This window comes from Gadus chalcogrammus, chromosome 12, assembly GCF_026213295.1.
Source record: "Gadus chalcogrammus isolate NIFS_2021 chromosome 12, NIFS_Gcha_1.0, whole genome shotgun sequence".
Classification (NCBI taxonomy): domain Eukaryota; kingdom Metazoa; phylum Chordata; class Actinopteri; order Gadiformes; family Gadidae; genus Gadus; species Gadus chalcogrammus.
This window is the reverse complement of record NC_079423.1, coordinates 512,612-538,256: the sequence shown is the minus strand read 5'-3', so window position 1 is coordinate 538,256 and position 25,645 is coordinate 512,612. Positions and strand designations below refer to the sequence as shown.

Sequence of the window (25,645 nt, the reverse complement as noted above, 5' to 3'; positions counted from 1 at the left end):
AGGAATTTGTTGTATCCAACGAACCGTACATGTACGAGCCGGTGTTTTGATGTCCAAGCCAGCAGCAACAAGCCACAGTTGAGTCCTTTCTGGATCTCGCACTGGAAATTGGTGGAAACTTTGTGGTGCCCATCTGTAGCGTTTATTTCTACAATTTCTAAAAGCACACTGAACCACCATGTTGCCTAGTCGTTCAATTGCGCTTCTGTCCCACGCTTCTCTGTTTACGTTCTTGTGTCGTGATTCGGTTACAAAACTAACCAGCGCATAGCTCACCTACCTTGACACCAACGACCTCTTTGAACTCTTCCAATCCGGTTTCCGCTCCAAACACAGTACAGAAACTGCCCTCCTCAAAGTGACCAATGACCTTCTGCTATCCTCTGACACTGGCTCCCTAAATATCCTCATCCTCCTTGACCTCAGTGCTGCCTTTGACACAATCAATCACTCCATTCTCCTCTCCCGTCTCCAATCCACTCTTGGCATCACTGGCACCGCCCTCTCCTGGCTTGGATCCTATCTCTCCGACAGACATCAATTCATCGCCATCAACAACTGTCAATCAGCCACTACTCCTCTCATCCACGGTGTACCCCAGGCTTCTGTGCTTGGTCCACTCCTCTTCATTCTGTACATGCTTCCTCTTGGTCAGATCCTTCGTCACCATGGACTCCGGTTCCATTGTTACGCCGATGACACACAGCTTTACCTCCCCTCCAAAACCATCAGTCCTTCCACCCTCTCAACCCTCTCCAACTGTTTGACTGACATCAAGACCTGGATGAAAAACAGCTTTCTCAAACTCAACTCCAACAAATCCGAAATCCTCATCATTGGTCCTGACACCCTCACTCACTCCACTCTGAACTTCACCCTTAACATTGACGGCTCCACCATCACCCCCTCCACCAAAATCCGTAACCTTGGAGTTATCCTGGACCCCACTCTCTCCTTCCTCCCCCATGTTAACCATATTACCAAAACTGCCTTTTTCCACCTCCGAAACATCGCCCGCCTCCGCCCCAACCTGTCAACTACCGCTGCTGCGACACTCATCCACGCTTTCATTTCATCCAGGCTTGACTACTGCAATGGTCTTCTCTACGGCACCACCAACAAAGTCCTCAAAAAACTTAAATATGTCCAGAACTCAGCTGCACGCCTCCTCACTGGTACCCACTCCAGAGAACACATCACACCTGTTCTCCGTGAACTCCATTGGCTTCCAATTAAACACAGAATCAACTACAAAAATCGTACTCATCACCTACAAGGCCCTCAACAGCCTAGCCCCCCCCTACCTTGTCGACCTCCTCCATCACCACGCCCCCTCCCGATTCCTCAGGTCCAATTCTGCCAACCTGCTACAAGTTCCACAGACTGAGCGACGGACTTGGGGTGATCGGGCCTTCTCAGTTGCTGCCCCCACCCTTTGGAATTCACTCCCCTCCCACATCAAAGTCTCTCCAACCCTCTCTTCTTTCAAATCTGCCCTCAAAACATACCTTTTCACACTAGCCTTCCCCACCTAACTCCCACCTTATTCTTCATGTTTAACCTCTGTTTTTCTTTTATTCCTAGTCTGTCTTACATAGTTTTGATAGGCCAATATGTAAAGCGTCTTAGAGTACCATATTAAGCGCTATATAAATTTCATTTATTATTATTATTATTATAGTAAAATTCCGCTTCTGCTGAGAAAGTAGTCCCTCGATGATTCATGCGATGCAAGGTTAGTTTTATTTCTAACATTATTCTATCAACACAGACATTTAAATCTATAGTCTGGCGTTATAATTGATTTACCTCGGGTGTACTGTGGAGTGGGTAAGACTGTTTTTAATAGCAGGCTAGCATTGCCCGTTGCCGTGCGCTAGCCTAGCACGAGCGAACTCTGCAACTAGAAGGACTGAATGAAATGTGTTGAAAACTGTCTCCAGTGATAAAGAATACCATTGCTCACTTGGGAATCAGGCCCTATGTCCAAAATTCCAAACTACCCCTTTAAAGGCCCATTCACACCCTACGGTAAATACAGATACGGACCGTTTCGTCCGGTCCCGGAGGTGCTTCATCCGTCAATGGGTCCGTTGCCTCTGAGCTTACGAATCCGGAGTGCTCCGGGAGAAACGGAGCAATACCACCGGAAATCGAGGCGGCAGTCTAGAGTCAAAAGTCAGACTCATACGTTTTGTACTTATATTATACTTTATACCTGACATTTTTATTTTATTGTTTATTGTTATTGTTCCCCTGCTTTGGCAATGAGTTGTAACTGGTCATTTAACAACATTTTGAGGAGATAATCTGCGGGTTGGTGAGGGGTGTCACATGCCACCGCCGCCTAAGCCTACACTTTTTGCACATTTTTGCCGATTTCGGATGACGCAAAGCAAAATCATCTCTACAGATGTCATGTTTGCGATTGTCGATGCCGTTAATTTGTGAAGCTGCCCTCTAAAGATTTATTGCCTAACATCCATAACAACGCTGAAACCAGACGGAGGTATGAAGGGTAGTTCCGGAGGTAACGTTTGGGGTGACGGACGAATTTCGTCCGGATCCGGAGGTATGAATCGGCCTTTATTGAGCAGCACCTGAACCAGTCTAAAAATCGGACACTTTAACGTAGCACTGAACTAGGCCCTCTCGGATGCCAGGTCGACAACAACATTTGTTTCACTACGACTCCTTTCAGCTGCACACCCCTCCTCCAGCAAAAAATAATTAGAGAGAACGGCTAATAAAACGCCTGAGGTGGCGTTTTGAAAAGAAAAAACATACATTTTTTTAGGACATGGCATAAAGATAATTATGAGCCTTTGATTGATATCCAGACGTTTTTTGCGGAGCTACATTCCTGTTCCCCGCTTGTATTGGAGTGAACAGAGATATCTACTTCTGGGTCCCTTGAATCGAGGGACCCGTCCACAGCCCGCTTAAACAGCTGCAATACCAGGCTTGGCCGCTGAGCACTGGTGGATTGCGGAAGTATGCACTGTTCCTGTAGCCTGCTCCTACCAGACCATCGTACTTCATTTCATTTGTACAGAAGGTCTGGAACTGCTCAATTGACAAACGTTCACTCACTTGGAGGCGGGTGTCTGTGGAAGTTTTAAAATGATTGGATCTGCCCAGTGCCACAACCAATCGCATAGCGTTTGGTCGTGACATATGTCATGCGACGGGACCGGCTCCTTCACCACTAACAGAGCCAGCTGGAAAATCAAACTTTTCCCAAACCCGGTGGCGAGAAGCGCCACAACATCATGGCCACCAACAATACTCAGCAAAGCTTGTTCTTGCTCCGGCTTTAATTGGTCGATTTTCGGCAGCAATCCCACAACAGACCGAATAGCTTCTCTCGTATCCTTCTCCATTGTCTTCCTCTGACTACAACTGAAACTGGCGCGTGACCTTGACGTCATCGTTCTCAGCCACTCCCTCTGTTTGCTGATTGGACCGCCAGAAATCTGGTTTCCATGGAACGCATTCATATTAAGCAGACCCAGACCTAGTACTGAAGTGAAATGAAAATTGAACGGAAGTAGGTAGGTGGGCGGTGCCAGGCTACTGTTCCTGGGGGCTTGGTAGTAGTCCGGTAACTTGTCAACCCCAGCGTCTTCGGGTTGCTAAGCGACGTCAACGTCTTTGGCGGACTATTTCACTGCTGATCAACACTATGAATGCTGGTAACGAACAAATTGTAAAAAGACACACCATGTGAAGTTATTTTCCAAATAAGATTTGAAAAGCTTTGGAAGTTTATTTACAACACTATTTACATGGTTTCGGAGTAGTACACTTTGACATTTTAATACAGTTCAGCGAGAAAGGCGACAAAGAATAAGAAGGGGGCGTTCCAGTCTGTGTAAACGGGAACCCCCACCTCACGAGAACGCCCATTTGTGTCTGCAGTGGGATGATATTGCATTCTCTTAAAGAGACACACATACACACAAACACACACACACGCAATAGCTCTGCCATCCTCTTAAAGCCCCCGGGAGCAGTGCATACTTCCACAATCCACCAGTGCTCAGCGGCCAAGCCTGGTATTGCAGCTGTTTAAGCGGGCTCTGGACGGGTTCCTCGATTCAAAGGACCCAGAAGTAGATATCTCCGTTCACTCCAATACAAGTGGGGAACAGGAATGTGTCTCCGCAAAAAATGTCTGGATATCAATCAAAGGCTCATAATTATCTTTGTGCCATGTCCTAAAAAATTTACGTTTTTTCTTTTCATAACGCCACCTCAAGCGTTTTATTAGCCGTTCTCTCTAATTATTTTTTGCTGGAGAAGGAGGGGTGTGCAGCTGAAAGGAGTTGTAGTGAAACAAATGTTGTTTCGACCTGGCATCCGAGAGGGCCAAGTTCAGTGCTCCGTTAACGTGTCCGATTTTTAGACTGGTTCAGCTGCTGCTCAATAACTCTTACGGTCCTCTGCTTGCGATCATTGTGATTCACCATATGTTGATCCATTTATTCAAAAGATCCAAAGACAAAGAATAGGTGCATTACGGTATCATTTTATATTATTGTTAATAGTCTAATTAACATTTCAGCGTTGGTATTTAATTTTTCATTTGCTTGTTTAGCTACCTATGTACGACAGTTAACAATGTTGTATTACAATTATTTATGTGTGTAGGCCAATCCAACTTCGTTGCTGGTTGAAATGTAACCATTTATTTGTACATAAGTTATTGATTGCATCTTCATAAATAGTCAGTTGGAAGGAATCTGTTTCTTAAGCAGTGTGACACTTGGATCTTGCATGACGGAGCACAAGTTGGCATAAAGCACTCAAAACTGCCAAAAGACATTGTTCAATTGTAGACTTGGAGCTTGCATAATGGAGGACAAGGCATAGTTTAATAGCATTTATTTTTGAACAGCACATCCGATCAGTGGCCTCTGTAATTTTTGTACATTTAAATGTATGCCCATCACTAACGGAGTTTAAATGTATCTATTATTACTTTTATTTTCTTAATGTTATGTATTTTGTTTTTAAGATAAAACAAGAGAAACCCAAACATATCTTATGGTCTCTTATTTATGTAAATGTTTCATGTATTTATATGTTTTTTACATGTGCCTGTCTGAGTTTGTGATGTGGGTCTATAGTCTCGTAGTTATGTACATGTTTCATGTATTTGTGTTTTCTTCATGTTGTGACTGTCTGAGTTTGTGATGTGAGTCTTTGTTCTATGTTCCCACTCTTGGCCTGCACCTTGACGTGGTGAGTGGGCTTTAAACTAAGAATTAGTTTTATTTTTTTGTTTCTCATTGATTGTTTGTCACAGTCCATCTTATTAATGATACAAAGCCTTAACTAAACCCCTTCTCTTCTGTTTGCAGAAACTGGAAACTTCAGAGTATATTTCATCTTAAAGGTCCCATGACATGAAAATCTCACTTTATGAGGTTTTCTAACATAAATATGAGTTCCCCTAGCCTGCCTATGGTCCCCCAGTGGCTAAAACTTGCGTTTGGTGTAAAACGAGCACTAGCTGTTCTGCTCGCCTTTGAAAAAACGGAGGCTCAAGTGCGCTGATTTGGAATGTCTGTATTTAGGACGTCACCAAGAATCTCAGCTCCTCCCCTTACTCTGCCTGGCCCGCCCAGAGACGTTGGCCCGCCAATGAGACTCGACCGTGCGAGCGCCACATGTGTGTGTGTGAATACACACACTGTAACGCAAGTGTTTCTTGTCGGTTCTTTGACGTGTCTTGTATTTCCACAAGGAGACTGTTGTGGGGGTTATCTGAGCCATGGTTGAGAAGGAATTGGGGGGAAGGAACTTTGGCTTTGACTCCCTCAAGAACATGAACCACGACAAGGAGGAGAAAGGGATTGTTGGCGGCGAATGTCGAACATATAGAGAATCATCGGGGGATTAGAAACCTGTACTTCGATGGTCGGTAAACAATTCGACTGCGATTACTCAGACCTCTCGCTTATGATGCTACAATGCTATCAATGCTAAAAAACAAGAATATTTCTGCATCCGGTACGTCATGAAGTAGGGCGTGGCTATGGACCCATGATGCGGAAGCATATCTCTCCTTGATGTTGCCCTGTGCCATTGTGCAGTTTACATAGGAATTAATGGGCGCCATTTTGGAATCCGTTGTCCATTTTATAATATGTCCATGAAAGAGACACACACACACAAACACACACACACACACACACACACACACACACACACACACACACACACACACACACACACACACACACACACACACACACAATGGCTCCGCCATTCTCATAAAGAGACACACATACACACACACATTTTTTTAATTTTTGGAACTCTATTCAACTCATTCATACCTCAACCTACAGACTTCATTCTACCTTCAAAATGTTCAGCAGATTTCCTAGATTGAGTGTAATGATTCTTCAACATTCAGCTTCAGCAGTGTAGCGGAGCATTTCAGCGTCAGCAGATGTTATCAGCATGACTTCAAAACCCTTCAACTCACTGATACTTCATCCTACAGACTTCATTCTACCTTCAAAATGTTCAGCAGATTTCCTAGATTCATTGTGATGATTCTTCAACGTTCGGCTTCAGCAGTGTGTAGTGGAGCATTTTAGCGACAGCAGAAATTAGCAGTATGACTTCAAAACCCTTCAACTCATTCATACTTCATTCTACAGACTTAATTCTACATTTAAAATGTTCAGCAGATTTCCTAGATTCATTGTAATGATTCTTCAACGTTCAGCTTCAACAGTGTAGCGTAGCATTTCAGCGTCAGCAGACGTTAGCAGTATGACTTCAAAACCATTCAACTCATTCATACTTCATTCTGTAGACTTCATTCTACCTTCAAAATGTTCAGCAGATTTCCTAGATTCAGTGTAATGATTCTTCAACGTTCAGCTTCAGCAGTGTAGCGGAGCATTTCAGCGTCAGCATTCACACCGCAATACCTTCAGGGATTGCAATTCTAGTTACTGATTATCGGCATGCTATTCACATTCCAAGTTTCTCCCCCTTTTCTGCCATTTTTTTTGTTTCTATCCTTTTTCAGCTATATTGGACACATGAGCATACTCCTATTGGTATGTAGTAATGCTGACCATCAGATAAGACCAAAAGATGCCTAATCTGATCTGGTAATGATTCTTCAACGTTCAGCTTCAGCAGTGTAGCGGAGCATTTCAGCGTCAGCATTCACACCGCAATACCTTCAGGGATTGCAATTCTAGTTACTGATTATCGGCATGCTATTCACATTCCAAGTTTCTCCCCCTTTTCTGCCATTTTTTTTGTTTCTATCCTTTTTCAGCTATATTGGACACATGAGCATACTCCTATTGGTATGTAGTAATGCTGACCATCAGATAAGACCAAAAGATGCCTAATCTAAAAGAGTGTTTATTTGATAAAAACTAGTAATATTTATTACAGGTCAATGCAAACTATGGCAATTCATAGAAAAAAGTGAGCTGTACAATGAAAATTGGTCAGAATTAGGTTACAAAAATTAATTTGAAAGATTTAGTCTACAGACTCACAACTGACCAAAAAATATGTAATAATTATAACTTCTGCCAGCCCCCCCCCCTAGTTGCTATTTCCTGCAATTGAGGAAGTGTGGGTGGATTGCTTGTCAGGAAATGGGCATACCCAAATGCCAAGGCTTGGCTGGGTAAACATGATTACCTTTTTAATGGTGGTTCAAATAAATCGGCTCAACATTACGATATACCTCAAAATGGTTTGTTGAACGTAAAATGGAATCATGTGGAAGCAAAAAACTGCGATAATTGTCAGAATTTTACATTTTGTATATATTGACATGTAAACACTATTTAATTCATGACATTGAAGTATTATAAATTGAAAACAAGAAAAACTGATTATATTTGTTTTGAATTCACCTCTTTGAAATTCAAATAAGGCATTTGCCCTGCTGCTGCAGTTCAAATTCTTATGGCTTGAATTTTCTGGTCCGTATTGACAACTTGAATATGCTGTTTAGAATATTTGATTTTTGTTATTTGACCTTGTGTTTTTTAAAATGGTTTACTTAAAATGCCATGTTTGAAATTCAAAGAGGTGAATTCAAAACAAATAAATTAGGTGACCTTGTTTTCAAAGTATAATATTCCAATTTTATGAATTCAATCAGTGTGTACAATGGCTTTTAAAATTAAAAAAATGATGGCAGTGATTTGCTTCCATAGAATCACTGCTATCAGGACCATTGCCTGTGATGTTGCCATATTTCAAAATTGGTCTTCCATTGGGAGGGCAGCAGAATTGGGGCAGGGAGTGGGCAGACTTCACGGGTCGACAGGGGACAGCGGTAAAAATGTGTGGTCACACCGGCGGTGTGCTATAGCGCACATCAACGTTAAACTTGTCTGCTTTCGATGGCAACGGAGGATTCTTCAGCATTCTGTGCTTCATGATCACATCCTCGTTGGCATATATGGGCATGTCCGTGTCGTCGGAGTGGTAGCCTGACTGGTATCCACTCGTCTGATTGGATGCTTCTGAGGCCACAGACTCCTTGCTTTTACAGCGTAGCAGTTGGCTGGGAAAAAACCAAGGCGGACGAGGAGACAGTTCATCAACTCATGAAAGCCTGTAACAGTGTATACATAAACTGTAGCTACAGAATCAAACACATGTGTATCCCTGGATGGATGGTAGATGCATGGCGGAGCTATTATTATTGAGGGCAATTTGGTAGAAATTAATTAGCCATCCATCATCAGGGATGAAATGCTCTGTTAGAATATCACTATAGTTCGCTGAGCCTGCCTCTGTATGAGCAATTGAGATAACAGATCTCTCTAAGCAAATTTCTGACTACTCAGGGCATCTCTACCATGATTAACACTTGAATGGTGGGGAGATGGATGGAGTGAGTGAGCTCTCACAACTCTTGAATCTTACCTACAACAGCTTTAAGAAAATGTGGTGGGTGTCGGTACTTACCTGAGATTGGGTGTTCTGGGCAGCTGGTGATCCAGACTCTTGATCTCATCTGGAGTGAAGCCCCTGACTGGACACCCCAACTGGAGGAGAGCCAAACACACAGTTAACACCTCAGGGCCAACTTTTGAATCTGCATGTATGCATTTGTGTGTGTGTGTGTGTGTGTGTGTGTGTGTGTGTGTGCGTGTGCGTGCGTGCGTGCATGTGCGTGTGTGTGTGTGTGTGTGTGTGTGTCGGGTGGGTGTAGGAGGATGGGGGATACACTCACCATGACATTGTTGTTTTCCACTGGGATATCCTCAAAGGTTTTAACACTGAGAGGGCGGCTGCACCTGTCACTCTGTTGGCTCCTACATGAAGGTAGATCCAGTTTACACATCGAACAACCAGATGATGACACACACACACACACACAGGGATATCGATGATACAATTTTTAATTTTGACATTGAAACAGCTCATTCTGGATTTATCCAAAATAAAATTACCGTAATTTTCGGACTATAAACTGCACCTTTTTTGGTAACCCTTCCTTTTACAGTCCCCTAATTACTAGGTATTTACCCGGTACATGCATGGTAAATCATAGTGTATTACTGGGTAATTACCACTGGTAATAAGAAGGTAAATACAGAGGTAATTACCCAGCAAATACATGATAAATCATAGTGTATTACTGGGTAATTACCACTGGTAATAAGAAGGTAAATACAGAGGAATTACAGCTGAAGTACTAAGTAAAACCTCCACTATTACCCATCAATTCAACTAAGTAGCGTGTAGTTGTAACTGTTTTAGGTTGGTAATAACTCCGATATTGTGTACTTCCTAGGAAATTAGGCAACCAATTCTTATAAACACCTATTATCCAAGGTTTATGTTGTTAACAGCCCAAGTTTAATGATGTACTATCTAGAAATGAGCATAGTGCTTTCCAATAAAATACTTTTTCTTAGTTATTATTCGTAGCTGCACCCATTTAGAAAGGGTTTATTCGATTTACCACAATGGAATTACTTACCTGGCAACAACCTCTGCAGGAACAGTTTTACTCTAGTGTTATGGTACATCTTCTTAAATACTGGGTACAAGGCCGTTTGTTTCCATGGTATTACCAGGTTCTTACCATATAATTTATAATAGATACATTCCATTATCCATGCAGTCAAGACAAACTTGTACCATGTACGTTCTGCGACATTACCAAGTAAAACACACCAATTTACCCAGTAATTAAGCTGAAACTGTACTGTAAAAGGAAGCCTTGTTTGTTTCCATGGTACTACCAGGTTCTTACCATATAATTTGTAATACATTATTCCCTTTTCCATGCAGTCAACACAAACTTGTACCATGTACGTTCTGCGACGTTACCAAGTAAAACACGACAATTTACCCAGTAATTAAGCTGAAACTGTACTGTAAAAGGAAGCCTTGTTTGTTTCCATGGTATTACCAGGTTCTTACCATATAATTTGTAATACATTATTCCCTTTTCCATGCAGTCAACACAAACTTGTACCATGTACGTTCTGCGACGTTACCAAGTAAAACACGACAATTTACCCAGTAATTAAGCTGAAACTGTGCTGTAAAAGGAAGACTCGTTTGTTTCCATGGTATTACCAGGCTCTTACCATATAAGTTGTAACTGGTTATTCCCTTTTCCATGCAATCAACACAAACCATATATGTTCTGCAACATCGTTCACCAGTAGTTAAGCACTTTAATTGTTGTTATAAAACCCCAAACCACTGTTGATGAAAGGCATATTAAAATTAAACAATCAAAGGCTTATCTTTCAAACAATGCATATCTCACAAACAGGCACTGAACACTGAAGAAATCGGACAAAAAAAAGAGCCGTCCACATCAACTCAATTTAAATGTTACTGATGGTGTTTTCATAAAACACATGACATTGTTATGGCAAGTGACCACAAGGAAGACTGCTTCAACCTCTTCCATTTGAATAAGCGGTGAATGCCATGCAGCAATCTGCCTATGGGAGCATCTTTGTGGTCATTCGCAAACCAATGAGTCCACTCGATGAATGAGAGATGACTCTTTAGTGTCTTCTCTGTGAGGTATCCCTGCAGTCTCCCCATCTGGGATTTGAAGGCTGACCAAGACCTGACCAGGTACCTCCAAATCTCCCCTTCCATACTGTGATAAAGAATCAGAGGACAAGAAAATAAACATTAGGACTGTCAATTAATTAACATTTCTAGAACATGTAGAACTCAAAGATTATTTTGTTTATTAGTTTAAAAAAGGACGCTGGTCCTCTGGCCATTGTGTTTGGTCATATTGAAAAGAGAAAAAGGCATAGCCATAAATACAGTTAATAGGACGGGAGGGGACAGGCTGTTAGCACTTTAGCATCGAGCTAGCGGAGCTTCTGTCATTCAAATAACTCGGACATGTTGTTTAAAACCTATAACACCCAATTTATTAAAATATCCGGATTTAATCGGGCTCTCTCCCATAAGTACAGTTAATAGGACGGGAAGAGACAGGCTCTGTTAGCCCCGGTTAGCGCGATGCTAAAGAGCAGCTCTACCGGAGCATGCCACCTCAACAGGTGCAAGTAAGCCTCCGGTTTGATATTCGCCGGATATTCGGTTTACCACCCAATCGGATTCATCAACATAAGTGCAATACATTACGGGCTTAGTATGTTGAGGACGGTTTAGGACGGCGTATCGCGAAAATCACAAACACATGTTGTCGCCATCGATGTCTGTGCAACAACGTCATTTACGTTCTGGCTGCTACCTGTTTTAGGGACCGTCAACAAGTTACACTCACCGACTGGTGGCAGAGACGTTACCATGGAATTGTTTCTGGAATTAAATCATGTAAAATAACATAAAAAAATCACTAAAAAATACATTTTGTGACCTGATTGTAGTAGTAGTTGCCAATGGTGGGCAGCTACTTACTGCAGGTAACTTTGCTAATATATTGCATTATTGTTAAACGGGATGCAATTAATAATTTCAAATATAGTTTAGTCGATTTTTGTCGAATATTAAACTATTAACTGCATTATGATTAACTATATTGCAATATATTTGTGTGATTAATTTCCTCAAACAATTCCATGGTAACGTCTCTGCCACCAGTCGTTGAGTGTAACTTGCTGACGGTCCCTAAAACAGGTAGCAGCCAGAACGTAAATTACGTTGTTGCACACTGCACAGACATCGATGGCGCTGTCACGTTAAAATTGTACCGGGGGCGAAAATTGTACCGGCCTACGTCATAGTTTGTTTACATCCTGACAACCTGCCCGGCAACAGACGACGCGATGCAGAAAACATGTTTCCAAACGACGAAATAACATAATACAGATAGCGGATCGCTATCTGTATTATGATAGATAGCGATAACACTTGTTTTTACTTTATATTTGTATTGTATTTAATTGTATAATCGAAACAATACAAAAAATTGCCCGCGAAACGGGGGATCGCGTCAAATGACGTAGGAGGGTTCTTGAAACATAATACAGATAACGGATCGCTAGATAACACTTGTTTTTACTTTATATTTGTATTGTATTGAATTGTTTAATCGAATTAGCTAGTAAACTGAGTGTTTTAAGCAGGTTTCATAGTCTAGAATGTTCAAGAACCTTCCTACGTGATTTGACGCGTCATTTGACGCCATCGCCCGTTTTGCGGGCAATTTTTTTTATTGTTTCGATTAAACAATTAAATACAATACAAATATAAAGTAAAAACAAGTGTTATCGCTATCTATCATAATACAGATAGCGATCCGCTATCTGTATTATGTTATTTCGTCGTTTGGAAACATGTTTTCTGCATCGCGTCGTCTGTTGCAGGGCAGGTTGTCAGGTTGTCAGGATGTAAACAAACGATGACGTAGGCCGGTACAATTTTCGCCCCCGGTACAATTTTAACGTGACAGCGCCAACATGTGTTTGTGATTTTTCGCGATACGCCGTCCTAAACCGTCCTCAACATACTAAGCCCGTAATGTATTGCACTTATGTTGATGAATACGATTGGGTGGTAAACCGAATATCCGGCGAATATCAAACCGGAGGCTAACTTGCACCTGTTGAGGTGGCATGCTCCGGTAGAGCTGCTCTTTAGCATCGCGCTAACCGGGGCTAACAGAGCCTGTCTCTTCCCGTCCTATTAACTGTACTTATGGGAGCGAGCCCGATTAAATCCGGATATTTTAATAAATTGGGTGTTATAGGTTTTAAACAACATGTCTGAGTTATTTGAATGACAGAAGCTCCGCTAGCTCGATGCTAAAGTGCTAACCGGAGCTAACAGCCTGTCCCCTCCCGTCCTATTAACTGTATTTATGGCTATGCCTTTTTCTCTTTTCAATATGACCAAACACTGGCCAGAGGATCAGCATCCTTTTTTAACTAATAAACAAAATAATCTTTGAGTTCTACATGTTCTAGAAATGTTCATTAATTGACAGTCCTAATGTTTATTTTCTTGTCTTCTGATTCTTTATTACAGTATGGAAGGGGAGATTTGGAGGTACCTGGTCAGGTCTTGGTCAGCCTTCAAATCCCAGATGTGGAGACTGCAGGGATACCTCACAGAGAAGACACTAAAGAGTCATCTCTCATTCATCGAGTGGTCTCATTGGTTTGCGAATGACCACAAAGATGCTCCCATAGGCAGATTGCTGCATGGCATTCACCGCTTATTCAAATTGAAGAGGTTGAAGCAGTCTTCCTTGTGGTCACTTGCCATAACAATGTCATGTGTTTTATGAAAACACCATCAGTAACATTTAAATTGAGTTGATGTGGACGGCTCTTTTTTTTGTCCGATTTCTTCAGTGTTCAGTGCCCGTTTGTGAGATATGCATTGTTTGAAAGATAAGCCTTTGATTTTGTTTAATTTAATATGCCTTTTAATATTTTAATAACAGTGGTTTGGGGTTTTATAACAACAATTAAAGTGCTTAACTACTGGTGAATGATGTTGCAGAACATATATGGTTTGTGTTGATTGCATGGAAAAGGGAATAACCAGTTACAACTTATATGGTAAGAGCCTGGTAATACCATGGAAACAAACTAGGCTTCCTTTTACAGTACAGTTTCAGCTTACTTACTGGGTAAATTGTCGTGTTTTACTTGGTAACGTCGCAGAACGTACATGGTACAAGTTTGTGTTGACTGCATGGAAAAGGGAATAATGTATTACAAATTATATGGTAAGAACCTGGTAATACCATGGAAATAAACGAGGCTTCCTTTTACAGTACAGTTTCAGCTTAATTACTGGGTAAATTGTCGTGTTTTACTTGGTAACGTCGCAGAACGTACATGGTACAAGTTTGTGTTGACTGCATGGAAAAGGGAATAATGTATTACAAATTATATGGTAAGAACCTGGTTATACCATGGAAACAAACAAGGCTTCCTTTTACAGTACAGTTTCAGCTTAATTACTGGGTAAATTGTCGTGTTTTACTTGGTAACGTCGCAGAACGTACATGGTACAAGTTTGTGTTGACTGCATGGAAAAGGGAATAATGTATTACAAATTATATGGTAAGAACCTGGTAATACCATGGAAACAAACGAGGCTTCCTTTTACAGTACAGTTTCAGCTTACTTACTGGGTAAATTGTCGTGTTTTACTTGGTAACGTCGCAGAACGTACAGGGTACATGTTTGTGTTGACTGCATGCATAATGGAATCTATTATAAATTATATGGTAAGAACCTGGTAATACCATGGAAACAAACGGCTTTGTACCCAGTATTTAAGAAGATGTACCATGACACTAGAGGAAAACTGTTCCTGCAGAGGTTGTTACCAGGTAAGTAATTCCATTGTGGTAAATCGAATAAACCCTTTCTAAATGGGTGTAGCTATGAATAATAACCAAGAAAAAGTATTTTATCGGAAAGCACTATGCTAATTTCTAGATAGTACATCATTAAATTTGGCCTGTTACCAACATAAACCTTGGATAATAGGTGTTTATAAGAATTGATTTCCTAATTTCCTAGGAAGTACACAATATCAGAGTTATTACCAACCTAAAACAGTTACAACTACACGCTACTTAGTTGAGTTGATGGGTAATAGTGGAGGTTTTACTTAGTACTTCAGCATTAATTCCTCTGTATTTACCTTCTTATTACCAGTGGTAATTACACAGTAATTTACCGGATAATTCCTCTGTATTTACCTTCTTATTACCAGTGGTAATTACCCAGTAATACACTATGATTTACCATGTACTTACCGGGTAACTACCTCTGTATTTACCTTCTTATTACCAGTGGCAATTACCCAGTAATACACTATGATTTACCATGTATGTACCGGGTAAATACCTAGTAATTAGGGGACTGTAAAAGGAAGGGTTACCCCTTTTTTTCCCATTTTTCGATTCTGCGATTTATATAACGGTGCAGCTAATCTATGGATTTTTACAGCAAACGGACACTTAGTATTCAAAGCTTAAAGGACAATTCCGGTATTTTGAACATTGAGTCCCCTTTCTGGTTTGTTTCAACCCGGTATCACGCAATTGCGTGCTCCTGCGCACAAACGTTAATCTATTGAAGCGTGTTCCCGAGCACGATAGTCCGACTTTTTGCGTGTTACACAAAACGAAATGTAAACCAATGCATTCTGAATGGGAGTGTTCTAAGACAATTAACGTGCTCCACAAAACGGTACGAGATAGAGAGAGAAAGAGAGAGCGGGAGGGACAGAGAGCGAGAGAGAGGCTTCAGAAAGGGTGTGCGCAGATAGTACAGTGCACCCTCGTTATGTTTATGCCAAAACCTATATATATATAATTAGGCTGTGGAAATTGCAATAAGTTAAGAACACAACTTCGCACGTTGAGCACACAGCCGTGTGACTCGTTTATTTTGTAAAAAAGAAAACCGGAAAACAAAGCGTGCTGAAGGTAAACAAATCCAGCATGGTCTGTGACGTCATGAGATGCACGTAATCCTTAGGGACCGCGATCCCTGAACCACCAAGAACGTAAATGACATGCAGTAAACAACAACACAATTGAAAGAACAACACATAACGAAATACTGTAGGTGAATTATGTTACGGTCACTACAAGGCTATAATTATATTATTTAGCGTGTAATGAGACAATCTATAGCCAAATTGTCGAAGATGCCCGAGAATCTTCGGGGATATCAGCATGGGAAATCGGCGAATCAGACCCACGAAGGGGGGGGGGGGGGGGACACGTTAGTTGAAGGGGGGGGGGGGGGGACACGTTTGTTGAGGGGGGGGGAGACACGTTTGTAGGGGGGGGGCACGCTCGACAACGAGAGTTGGTTTTTATTGAACGCTCGACAACGAGAGTTGGTTTTTATTGAACGAGACTTCAACACGGAACAGCTGCACGAAACGATGGTTACGTCACTCTCGGTGACGGTGTCGACAATAATGAACACACGAACAATGTTAATAGAACAACACACAACCACATAACATCCCGAACACATTAACCCCACTTAATCCTAACAACAAAACAAGTTAACAAAAGCCCCATTTGTCAACTGAGAACCCCAATTCCCAGAATCCCCCGCGGCTCCGGAACACGGCGTAGCTTATATTAATCTTTATTATCTGAATGGGAAATGCAATATTTTAGGACAGATACACCATTAAACGCGTTTCTAATGACATTTCTAGCGAGAAATGTACATTTTCCTTACATAATCTTCAGTCAGTGAATGTGTATGATCTTTATTAATCTTTATTATCTGAATGGGAAATGCAATATTTTAGGACAGATACACCATTAAACGCGTTTCTAATGACTTTTCTAGCGAGAAATGTACATTTTCCTTACATAATCTTCAGTCAGTGAATGTGTATGATCTTTATTAATCTTTATTATCTGAATGGGAAATGCAATATTTTAGGACCGATTCACCGTTAAACGTGTTTCTAATAACATTTCTAGCGATAAATATACTTTTTACTTGCATAATCTTCAGTCAGTGATTGTGTCTGATCTTTAGTTTTATAGTAATTAGGATTTGATCGGCTCGCTCGCATGTTTCAACGACGTCAGGTTGCTTTCGCTACACTAGCAGCTCACGTGCTTCCTGCGTTTGTGTTATTAAACTGTTACTTTATGTAACTTTTAATGATATCATCTTGTTAGAAACACGTATATCTGAGAGCCAACCCAGTCGCCAAAAGCATACGTTGACAGTGAACTTTTCGTGAACACTGGATTACGTCGCATTTCAACATAAAATAGCATGTTATACACACACACACACGCACGCACACGCACAGACACACACACACAAGCACGCACAAGCACACACACGCACGCACAGACACACAGACACAGACACACACACACACACACACACACACGCACACACGCACACGGTGCATTTCGCTGCTAAAACAACAACAAAAAAATATTCCCTCAAATATTATTACTTTCAAAACGTTGGCCAAAATGGCCAATAATATCATTTTTTATTTGGGATGCTTCTAGGACATTTTGGGTGGATTTTGAACGGTATGTGGGGGGCATGTTTTTTTGCAGGACCTGGCAACCCTGCGCTGTTGCCCGAGATCTGGATCCACCCCGGCGTGGTGCCGTCTCCTTTTGACCTTTTGACCCCAGGAATAGCTGAATCAATTCATTAGTCAATCAGAAGCATGTAAATATCGTCCCGGTGGCGTAAGAGGACGAACAAGGTGTCCTTCAACATCTACGCTTCCAGGAGATTGCAACGGTGCCACACATGAGCATATTCGAACATGTTTAATGGTAGTAATTAGCTGTCGAAATTGGAGGCCTTAATCAATACTGAGCAGCTATTGATTTGCTTCCCGATAAAGATTTGTCACAAATGACATGTTATTTAGCATCTACACGTTGAGCTGAGTCCAATGACACCAAGAACGACACTCTAGCTAATGGTAACATGTCTTTTACATGGTACACCTAGGTCTAGGACATGATCTCGGTGTAGCAAGAGGCCGAGCTTGATCTCATTGGACTCAGCTTAACGTGTAGATGCTAATTAACATGTAATTTGTCAAAAATCTCCATCGGGAAGCAAATCTATAGCTGGTCATTATTGATAAAGGCCTCCAAAATCGACAGCTAATTACTACCCCGAAACATATTCAAATATGATCATGTGTGGCACTGTTGCAATCGTCTCGAAACGTAGATGTCAAAGGACACCTTGTTTGCTCTGTTGCACTACCGGGAAGATATTTTCATACTTCTAATGGATTGATTCATATTTTAAGGTTCTCGGAGTGAGACTTTAAGTGGCTGCAGCAGAAGTGTTGATCAAGAGATTTATAGAATATTCCCATTCACATTATGATTCTTCGTCGTAACATCCGACCAAACATCCTTTACATTCACAGAGCGAAGATTATGAAAGGCCAGGCTCAGCAAGTGCTCCATCTCGTTGCACCTGCACCCAGCGGCTCGCTTGCAAGATTTTGGCCTGAAGTTCTTCCCAGACCTACACCCTAGCCATCCAACATGCATATCTGAGAATCAGGCCTCTCTTTAATAATGACAAAAAGTTATGAGAGAAACACACATTAACTTTTTGTTATCTCATAAGCGGCGTGGTGCCGGCTCCTTTTGACCTTTTGACCCCCGACTTCAAAAACGTGGCCACAGGCCAGCTGTGTCTACACACCTTTAGCCACAAATGTACACCTCCATCCCACAAAAAATGGGGACTAGAAACTAACCTCTGTCTTATGTACATTTACTGTACTGTTGGAGGTCACGCCCCTTTGCCAACCTTTTCGAGATAGCTAGGGATGCTAAAATGTTTACACACATTTCCCGGGGTCCCGTGTACGACATATCCGAGATTTGGAGTTCTAGCCCTTAGAGAAAAAAAGTTTTCCCAAATGGAGTGTCATTTGGACAAAGCCCCTCAGAAGTGTAGCCTGCAAGGCCTAATGGTTCAGAATGTGGTGGAAAAACAGTTTTTGAGATAGGAAGGTCCTACCGCCCTGAAATTCTAATACCTTATTCTAGGGCCTAACTGGGACCTCCGCACCGAAACTTGGCCCGGTCGGACCCCGAGGGCAGGAAGGGGGGGCCCTTCCTGCCCGAGACTTGGCCCGGTCAGACCCCGAGGGCAGGCCCCCCCCGCCTCTTGCTACACCGAGATCATGTCCTAGACCTAGGTGTACTACACCTGCAGGTGGATTACACATTTCTTGTCCAACAGGACTCAGCGAGTGAAGCTCGGGAAGTACACCTCTGAGCCGAGGTCGATCAGCACCGGTTCCCCGCAGGGCTGCGTCCTGTCTCCCCTTCTGTTTTCCCTGTACACCAACTGTTGCACCTCCAGCCACCAGTCGGTCAAGCTCCTTAAATTCGCGGACGACACCACACTGGTAGGGCTTATCTCCAGAGGGGATGAAGCTGCCTACAGGAGCCAGATCGACTTGGTGGTTTCTTGGAGCAACAATAACAATTTGGAGCTAAATGCGCTAAAAACAGTGGAGTTGATAGTGGACTTCAGGAGAAACCCGACCCCCACCCCACCAATCATACTGGGGGGCACTCCAGTCGTCACCGTGGAGTCTTGCAGATTCCTCGGGGTGACGCTCTCTCGGGACCTGAAGTGGGGGCCAAACATCGATGCCCTCACGAAAAAGGCCCAGAAACGGCTGTTTTTCCTGAGGCAGCTCAGGAAATTCAAGCTGCCAACATCCATGCTGGTGAATTTCTATACGGCCATCATCGAGTCCATCGTCACCTCCGCCATCATCACCTGGTTCCCCGCAGCGGCGGCCAAGGACAAGGCCATGCTGCAGCGGGTGATACGCTCGGCGGAGAGGGTGATTGGATGCCCCTTGCCCCCCCTTGGGGCCCTGTTTAACAGCAGGGCTCTGGGGAGGGCCAGGAAGATAATGGCGGACCCAGCACACCCAGGCCACGGTCTCTTCGTTCCGCTCCCTTCAGGCAGGAGGTTGCGGTCACTAAAGACTCTAAAAACTAGACATTCGTACAGCTTCTTCCCCACGGCCATCCGACTCCTAAATGCACTGCCCCCCCCCCCCCCCCCCCTGACCTGTCTCCCCACTCAGTGATCCAGTGATCAAATGGTCTGTTGTACCCAATCACGTGAGCTCTCTGCACTTTGGCACTCTATATTTATTATATTATTTATTTACATTTGCAATGTCTTGTCCTGTCTTGTCTGTCCTGTTGTGAACTCCACTGTACCAAAACAAATTCCAAACGTGTTTACATGTCATGGCAATAAAGTCTTCTGAATCTGAATCTGAATCTGAATCTGTACCATGTAAAAGACATGTTACCATTAGCTAGAGTGTCGTTCTTGGTGTCATTGGACTCAGCTCAACGTGTAGATGCTAAATAACATGTCATTTGTGACAAATCTTTATCGGGAAGCAAATCAATAGCTGCTCAGTATTGATTAAGGCCTCCAATTTCGACAGCTAATTACTACCATTAAACATGTTCGAATATGCTCATGTGTGGCACCGTTGCAATCTCCTGGAAGCGTAGATGTTGAAGGACACCTTGTTCGTCCTCTTACGCCACCGGGAAGATATTTACATGCTTCTGATTGACTAATGAATTGATTCAGCTATTCCTGGGGTCAAAAGGTCAAAAGGAGACGGCACCACGCCGGGGTGGATCCAGATCTCGGGCAACAGCGCAGGGTTGCCAGGTCCTGCAAAAAAACATGCCCCCCACATACCGTTCAAAATCCACCCAAAATGTCCTAGAAGCATCCCAAATAAAAAATGATATTATTGGCCATTTTGGCCAACGTTTTGAAAGTAATAATATTTGAGGGAATATTTTTTTGTTGTTGTTTTAGCAGCGAAATGCACCGTGTGCGTGTGTGCGCGTGTGTGTGTGTGTGTGTGTGTGTGTGTGTGTGTGTGTGTGTGTGTGTGTGTGTGTGTGTCTGTGTGTGTCTGTGTGTCTGTGCGTGCGTGTGTGTGCTTGTGTGTGCTTGTGTGTGTGTGTCTGTGCGTGTGCGTGCGTGTGTGTGTGTGTATAACACGCTATTTTATGTTGAAATGCGACGTAATCCAGTGTTCACGAAAAGTACACTGTCAACGTATGCTTTTGGCGACTGGGTTGGCTCTCAGATATACGTGTTTCTAACAAGATGATATCATTAAAAGTTACATAAAGTAACAGTTTAATAACACAAACGCAGGAAGCACGTGAGCTGCTAGTTTAGCGAAAGCAACCTGACGTCGTTGAAACATGCGAGCGAGCCGATCAAATCCTAATTACTATAAAACTAAAGATCAGACACAATCACTGACTGAAGATTATGCAAGTAAAAAGTATATTTCTCGCTAGAAATGTTATTAGAAACACGTTTAACGGTGAATCGGTCCTAAAATATTGCATTTCCCATTCAGATAATAAAGATTAATAAAGATCATACACATTCACTGACTGAAGATTATGTAAGGAAAATGTACATTTCTCGCTAGAAAAGTCATTAGAAACGCGTTTAATGGTGTATCTGTCCTAAAATATTGCATTTCCCATTCAGATAATAAAGATTAATAAAGATCATACACATTCACTGACTGAAGATTATGTAAGGAAAATGTACATTTCTCGCTAGAAATGTAATTAGAAACGCGTTTAATGGTGTTTCTGTCCTAAAATATTGCATTTCCCATTCAGATAATAAAGATTAATATAAGCTACGCCGTGTTCCGGAGCCGCGGGGGATTCTGGGAATTGGGGTTCTCAGTTGACAAATGGGGCTTTTGTTAACTTGTTTTGTTGTTAGGATTAAGTGGGGTTAATGTGTTCGGGATGTTATGTGGTTGAGTGTTGTTCTATTAACATTGTTCGTGTGTTCATTATTGTCGACACCGTCACCGAGAGTGACGTGACCATCGTTTCGTGCAGCTGTTCCGTGTTGAAGTCTCGTTCAATAAAAACCAACTCTCGTTGTCGAGCGTTCAATAAAAACCAACTCTCGTTGTCGAGCGTGCCCCCCCCCTACAAACGTGTCTCCCCCCCCTCAACAAACGTGTCCCCCCCCCCCCCCCCCCCCCCCCCTTCAACTAACGTGTCCCCCCCCCCCCCCCCTTCATGGGTCTGATTCGCCGATTTCCCATGCTGATATCCCCGAAGATTCTCGGGCATCTTCGACAATTTGGCTATAGATTGTCTCATTACACGCTAAATAATGTAATTATAGCCTTGTAGTGACCGTAACATAATTCACCTACAGTATTTCGTTATGTGTTGTTCTTTCAATTGTGTTGTTGTTTACTGCATGTCATTTACGTTCTTGGTGGTTCAGGGATCGCGGTCCCTAAGGATTACGTGCGTCTCATGACGTCACAGACCATGCTGGATTTGTTTACCTTCAGCACGCTTTGTTTTCCGGTTTTCTTTTTTACAAAATAAACAAGTCACACGGCTGTGTGCTCAACGTGCGAAGTTGTGTTCTTAACTTATTGCAATTTCCACAGCCTAATTATATATATAGGTTTTGGCATAAACATAACTAGGGTGCACTGTACTATCTGCGCACACCCTTTCTGAAGCCTCTCTCTCGCTCTCTCTCTCTCTCTGTCCCTCCCGCTCTCTCTTTCTCTCTCTCTCGTACCGTTTTGTGGAGCACGTTAATTGTCTTAGAACACTCCCATTCAGAATGCATTGGTTTACATTTCGTTTTGTGTAACACGCAAAAAGTCGGACTATCGTGCTCGGGAACACGCTTCAATAGATTAACGTTCGTGCGCACGAGCACGCAATTGCGTGATACCGGGTTGTTTGTTTAGGATGAAATAGAGTGGGTGACACCGAAATTTGAACTATTAGTCCTTTCTCGGGTATTGAATCGCTCCTGCCTGCTTCACAATGGTTGTCTGTGTGCATACACAAACCTGTCAACCCAGCAACCCTAAACGTTCGTTTTCAAAAATGTGCAAGTAACCGAGTGGTTAGTGGCATTCGTAAAGTAAAAAAAAAAATTATCGGCGCAATATATGGTTTCTGTCGTGTTTTATTGCACATTTATCGCCAGTTGATTTCAGTTGGAAGACTCATTACTGCATGTTGATATTACTCTGCCGAACCGGAAAGGTGGGCTGTTTACGTTGGTTTGAAGTCTTGTACCGTGAGCACCTCGGATTAGGGAAAATCACATAGAAAATTACTGAAAATGGATTATGAAAGGTGGCTTCTGGAGGACGCACTTGATTTTGAGTTTGACGGCAGAGGATATCGTTTTGAACCAGAATTCACCCAAGAGGAGCTACGTGAGATGGAGGCTAGGGCTACGGAGGCGCCTGAAGCTCCTGCTGAAGCGGTCCCCAGGATCACGGGAAATTGGTGGTGTGCCTGTGGGTAGTGCAGGCAGATGCCGACGGAAGTCGAAAGTAGGTGCTGCACGGAGTGGGACCTTGTGCAGAAGTTTATATGCGGTTGTGAGGTATCTGAAGAAATAGTTCCAATTAGCAACTAACACGGATGGAAACCATATATTGCGCCGATAATTTTTTTTAAACTTCACGAATGCCACTAACCACTCGGTTACTTGCACATTTTTGAAAACAAACGTTTGGGGTTGCTGGGTTGACAGGTTTGGGTATGCACACAGACAACCATTGTGAAGCAGGCAGGAGCGATTCAAAATGAGCCAAATACCCGAGAAAGGACTAATAGTTCAAATTTCGGGGTCACCCACTCTATTTCATCCTAAACAAACCAGAAAGCGGGCTCAATGATCAAAATACCGGAATTGTCCTTTAAATCAGTATTCGGAGCTTCGTTGTTTTTTTTCACGTACGTGAAGTTACCAGAGCGAGGTAGGCAAACTATAAAGGTACGGCCACACCAACCGCGTTACTCGCATTAGGGGCGTCGAAAATCTGCATTTTTGCATAGGGAACCATTGGTATAGGCGCGTAGACGCGTTACATGCGTTGAAGCGTCGCGTTAGGGGAGTTAGACGCGGCAGACGCACGTAATTACGCACGTCAACGCAGTAACGCGCCCAACGCACCAATGCCCGGAGTTCAAAAGATTAAACTTTTGACGCGCCTACGCGTGACGCTTAGCAGCGATAGCCAATCAGCGTGGAGCTTGACCCGATTTCACTGGCAGAGAGTAGTGACGCTTGCACAGAAGCATATGGCTGACATCTTTCTTTATTCTGGGTGGAAATAGTTATATAGTTACACCGTTAAAAGTGTTTACGTATGAACTATTTTGTGACACGCAATGATCAAGCGTTAGGTTAGGCGCGTTACACGCGTTATCCAACGCGAGTAACGTGTTTGATGTGGCCGTACCTTTAGTGTCGTTAGAGGCGGCATACGCACGTAATGACGCACGTAAACGCACCAACGCGCCAACGCACCAATGCAAAAAATTCAAGAAATTGAACTTTTGATGCGCCTACGCGTGACGCTTAGCCGTGATAGCCAATCAGCATGGAGCTTGACAAGACGTCACTGGCAGAGAGTAGTGACGCTTGCACAGAGGCATATGGCGGATATCTTTCTTTATTCTGGGTGGAAATAGTAACATAGTTACGCCGTTAAAAGCGTTTATTTAAAAAAAAATAGCGAGAAATGTGCATTTTACTTTCATAATGTTCGCTCTGTGAACGTGAAGGATGTTTGGTTTGGCGGACTATGGCTGAATCTGAATACTCATACTTGACTGCTATATAGTATTCATTTTGTAGTACGCCACAAATATTGTCCGTCCGAATGCTCAGTACGCATTGTGTAGTACGTGAAACGTTTCCGAATGCGTATTACCGCCACAGTATAAAACAGAGTTCACTACGCTATCCCACAATGCAACCGGAGTCTGGTAACGAACGAAGAAGAGATGGCTGACCCGACACCACCAACAGCGTCTTAGAAAGACGTCGTAGAAAGCGGCGAAAAAAAGAGTAAAAAAGTAACGTAAGTAATTAAGTAAAAATAGACATTTTTAATTTAATAGCAACGATGACAAGACGGAAAACAGGTAACTTATCAAGGTAATTTTGCCGGCATCTGAGGGGAGATAGTCATCTCCAAACATCCGGTGGAGTTTCGGCGGTGTTCGTAAGCGTTCCACGCATAGCTGTAGACCGTCCTACACTGTCAAGTGTAGGACGGTCAAGTAGTAGACACTGAACAGAAATAGTATGTACTAAGTATTCGGATTCAGCCTATATCTCTACTGATCAACACTACGAATGCTGGAAACACACCAGACACACCATGTGAAGTTATTTAACCCGATTATTGTTATTTATATCTGAGATTATTTAATCTAAACCGATCTAAGATAACATGCACCCAAACACGGCAGCGTTTGGGTTTCCTACCTCGGACTCCTAAATCCAGTGCAGCCACATGCGCGTTAGGCGCGTTTAACCATTCTTGTGACACACAATGATCATGCGTCAAGTTAGGCGCGTTATGCACGTTTTTTAACCCGAAAAACGCGTCCAGTGTGGCCTTAGCTTAAGGGCCATTACATAGTCAACGCGAGCAACGCACGTAAGCGACGCGAGTGATGCGTTTCCTTTCATAGTCTACACAGCATACGCAAACATCGCGGGCAATGCATGACATGCAATACACAACTCACGCCACGGGTGGCAGCAGAGTCACCGGTGTTTTCGCG

General features: G+C 42.8%; 1 protein-coding gene across 2 annotated transcripts in view; it reads right to left on the bottom strand.

The window, feature by feature from the left end:
- Positions 1-3,756: 3,756 nt before the first annotated feature.
- The window catches only part of kdr (kinase insert domain receptor (a type III receptor tyrosine kinase)), a 39,066-nt gene continuing 17,177 nt past the window's right edge, over positions 3,757-25,645 (bottom strand). The window contains exons 26-28 of one of the 2 annotated variants that reach the window (XM_056603190.1): positions 9,242-9,323; positions 8,974-9,053; positions 3,757-8,566 (exon numbers count right to left, since the gene is read on the bottom strand). In XM_056603190.1, coding sequence (XP_056459165.1) covers positions 8,350-8,566; positions 8,974-9,053; positions 9,242-9,323 — 379 coding nt within the window. In that variant the 3' untranslated portion in view covers positions 3,757-8,349. Of the gene's footprint in view, positions 8,567-8,973; positions 9,054-9,241; positions 9,324-10,614; positions 11,141-25,645 lie in introns of those variants that run through there. The other variant, XM_056603191.1, reaches the window with a different exon arrangement.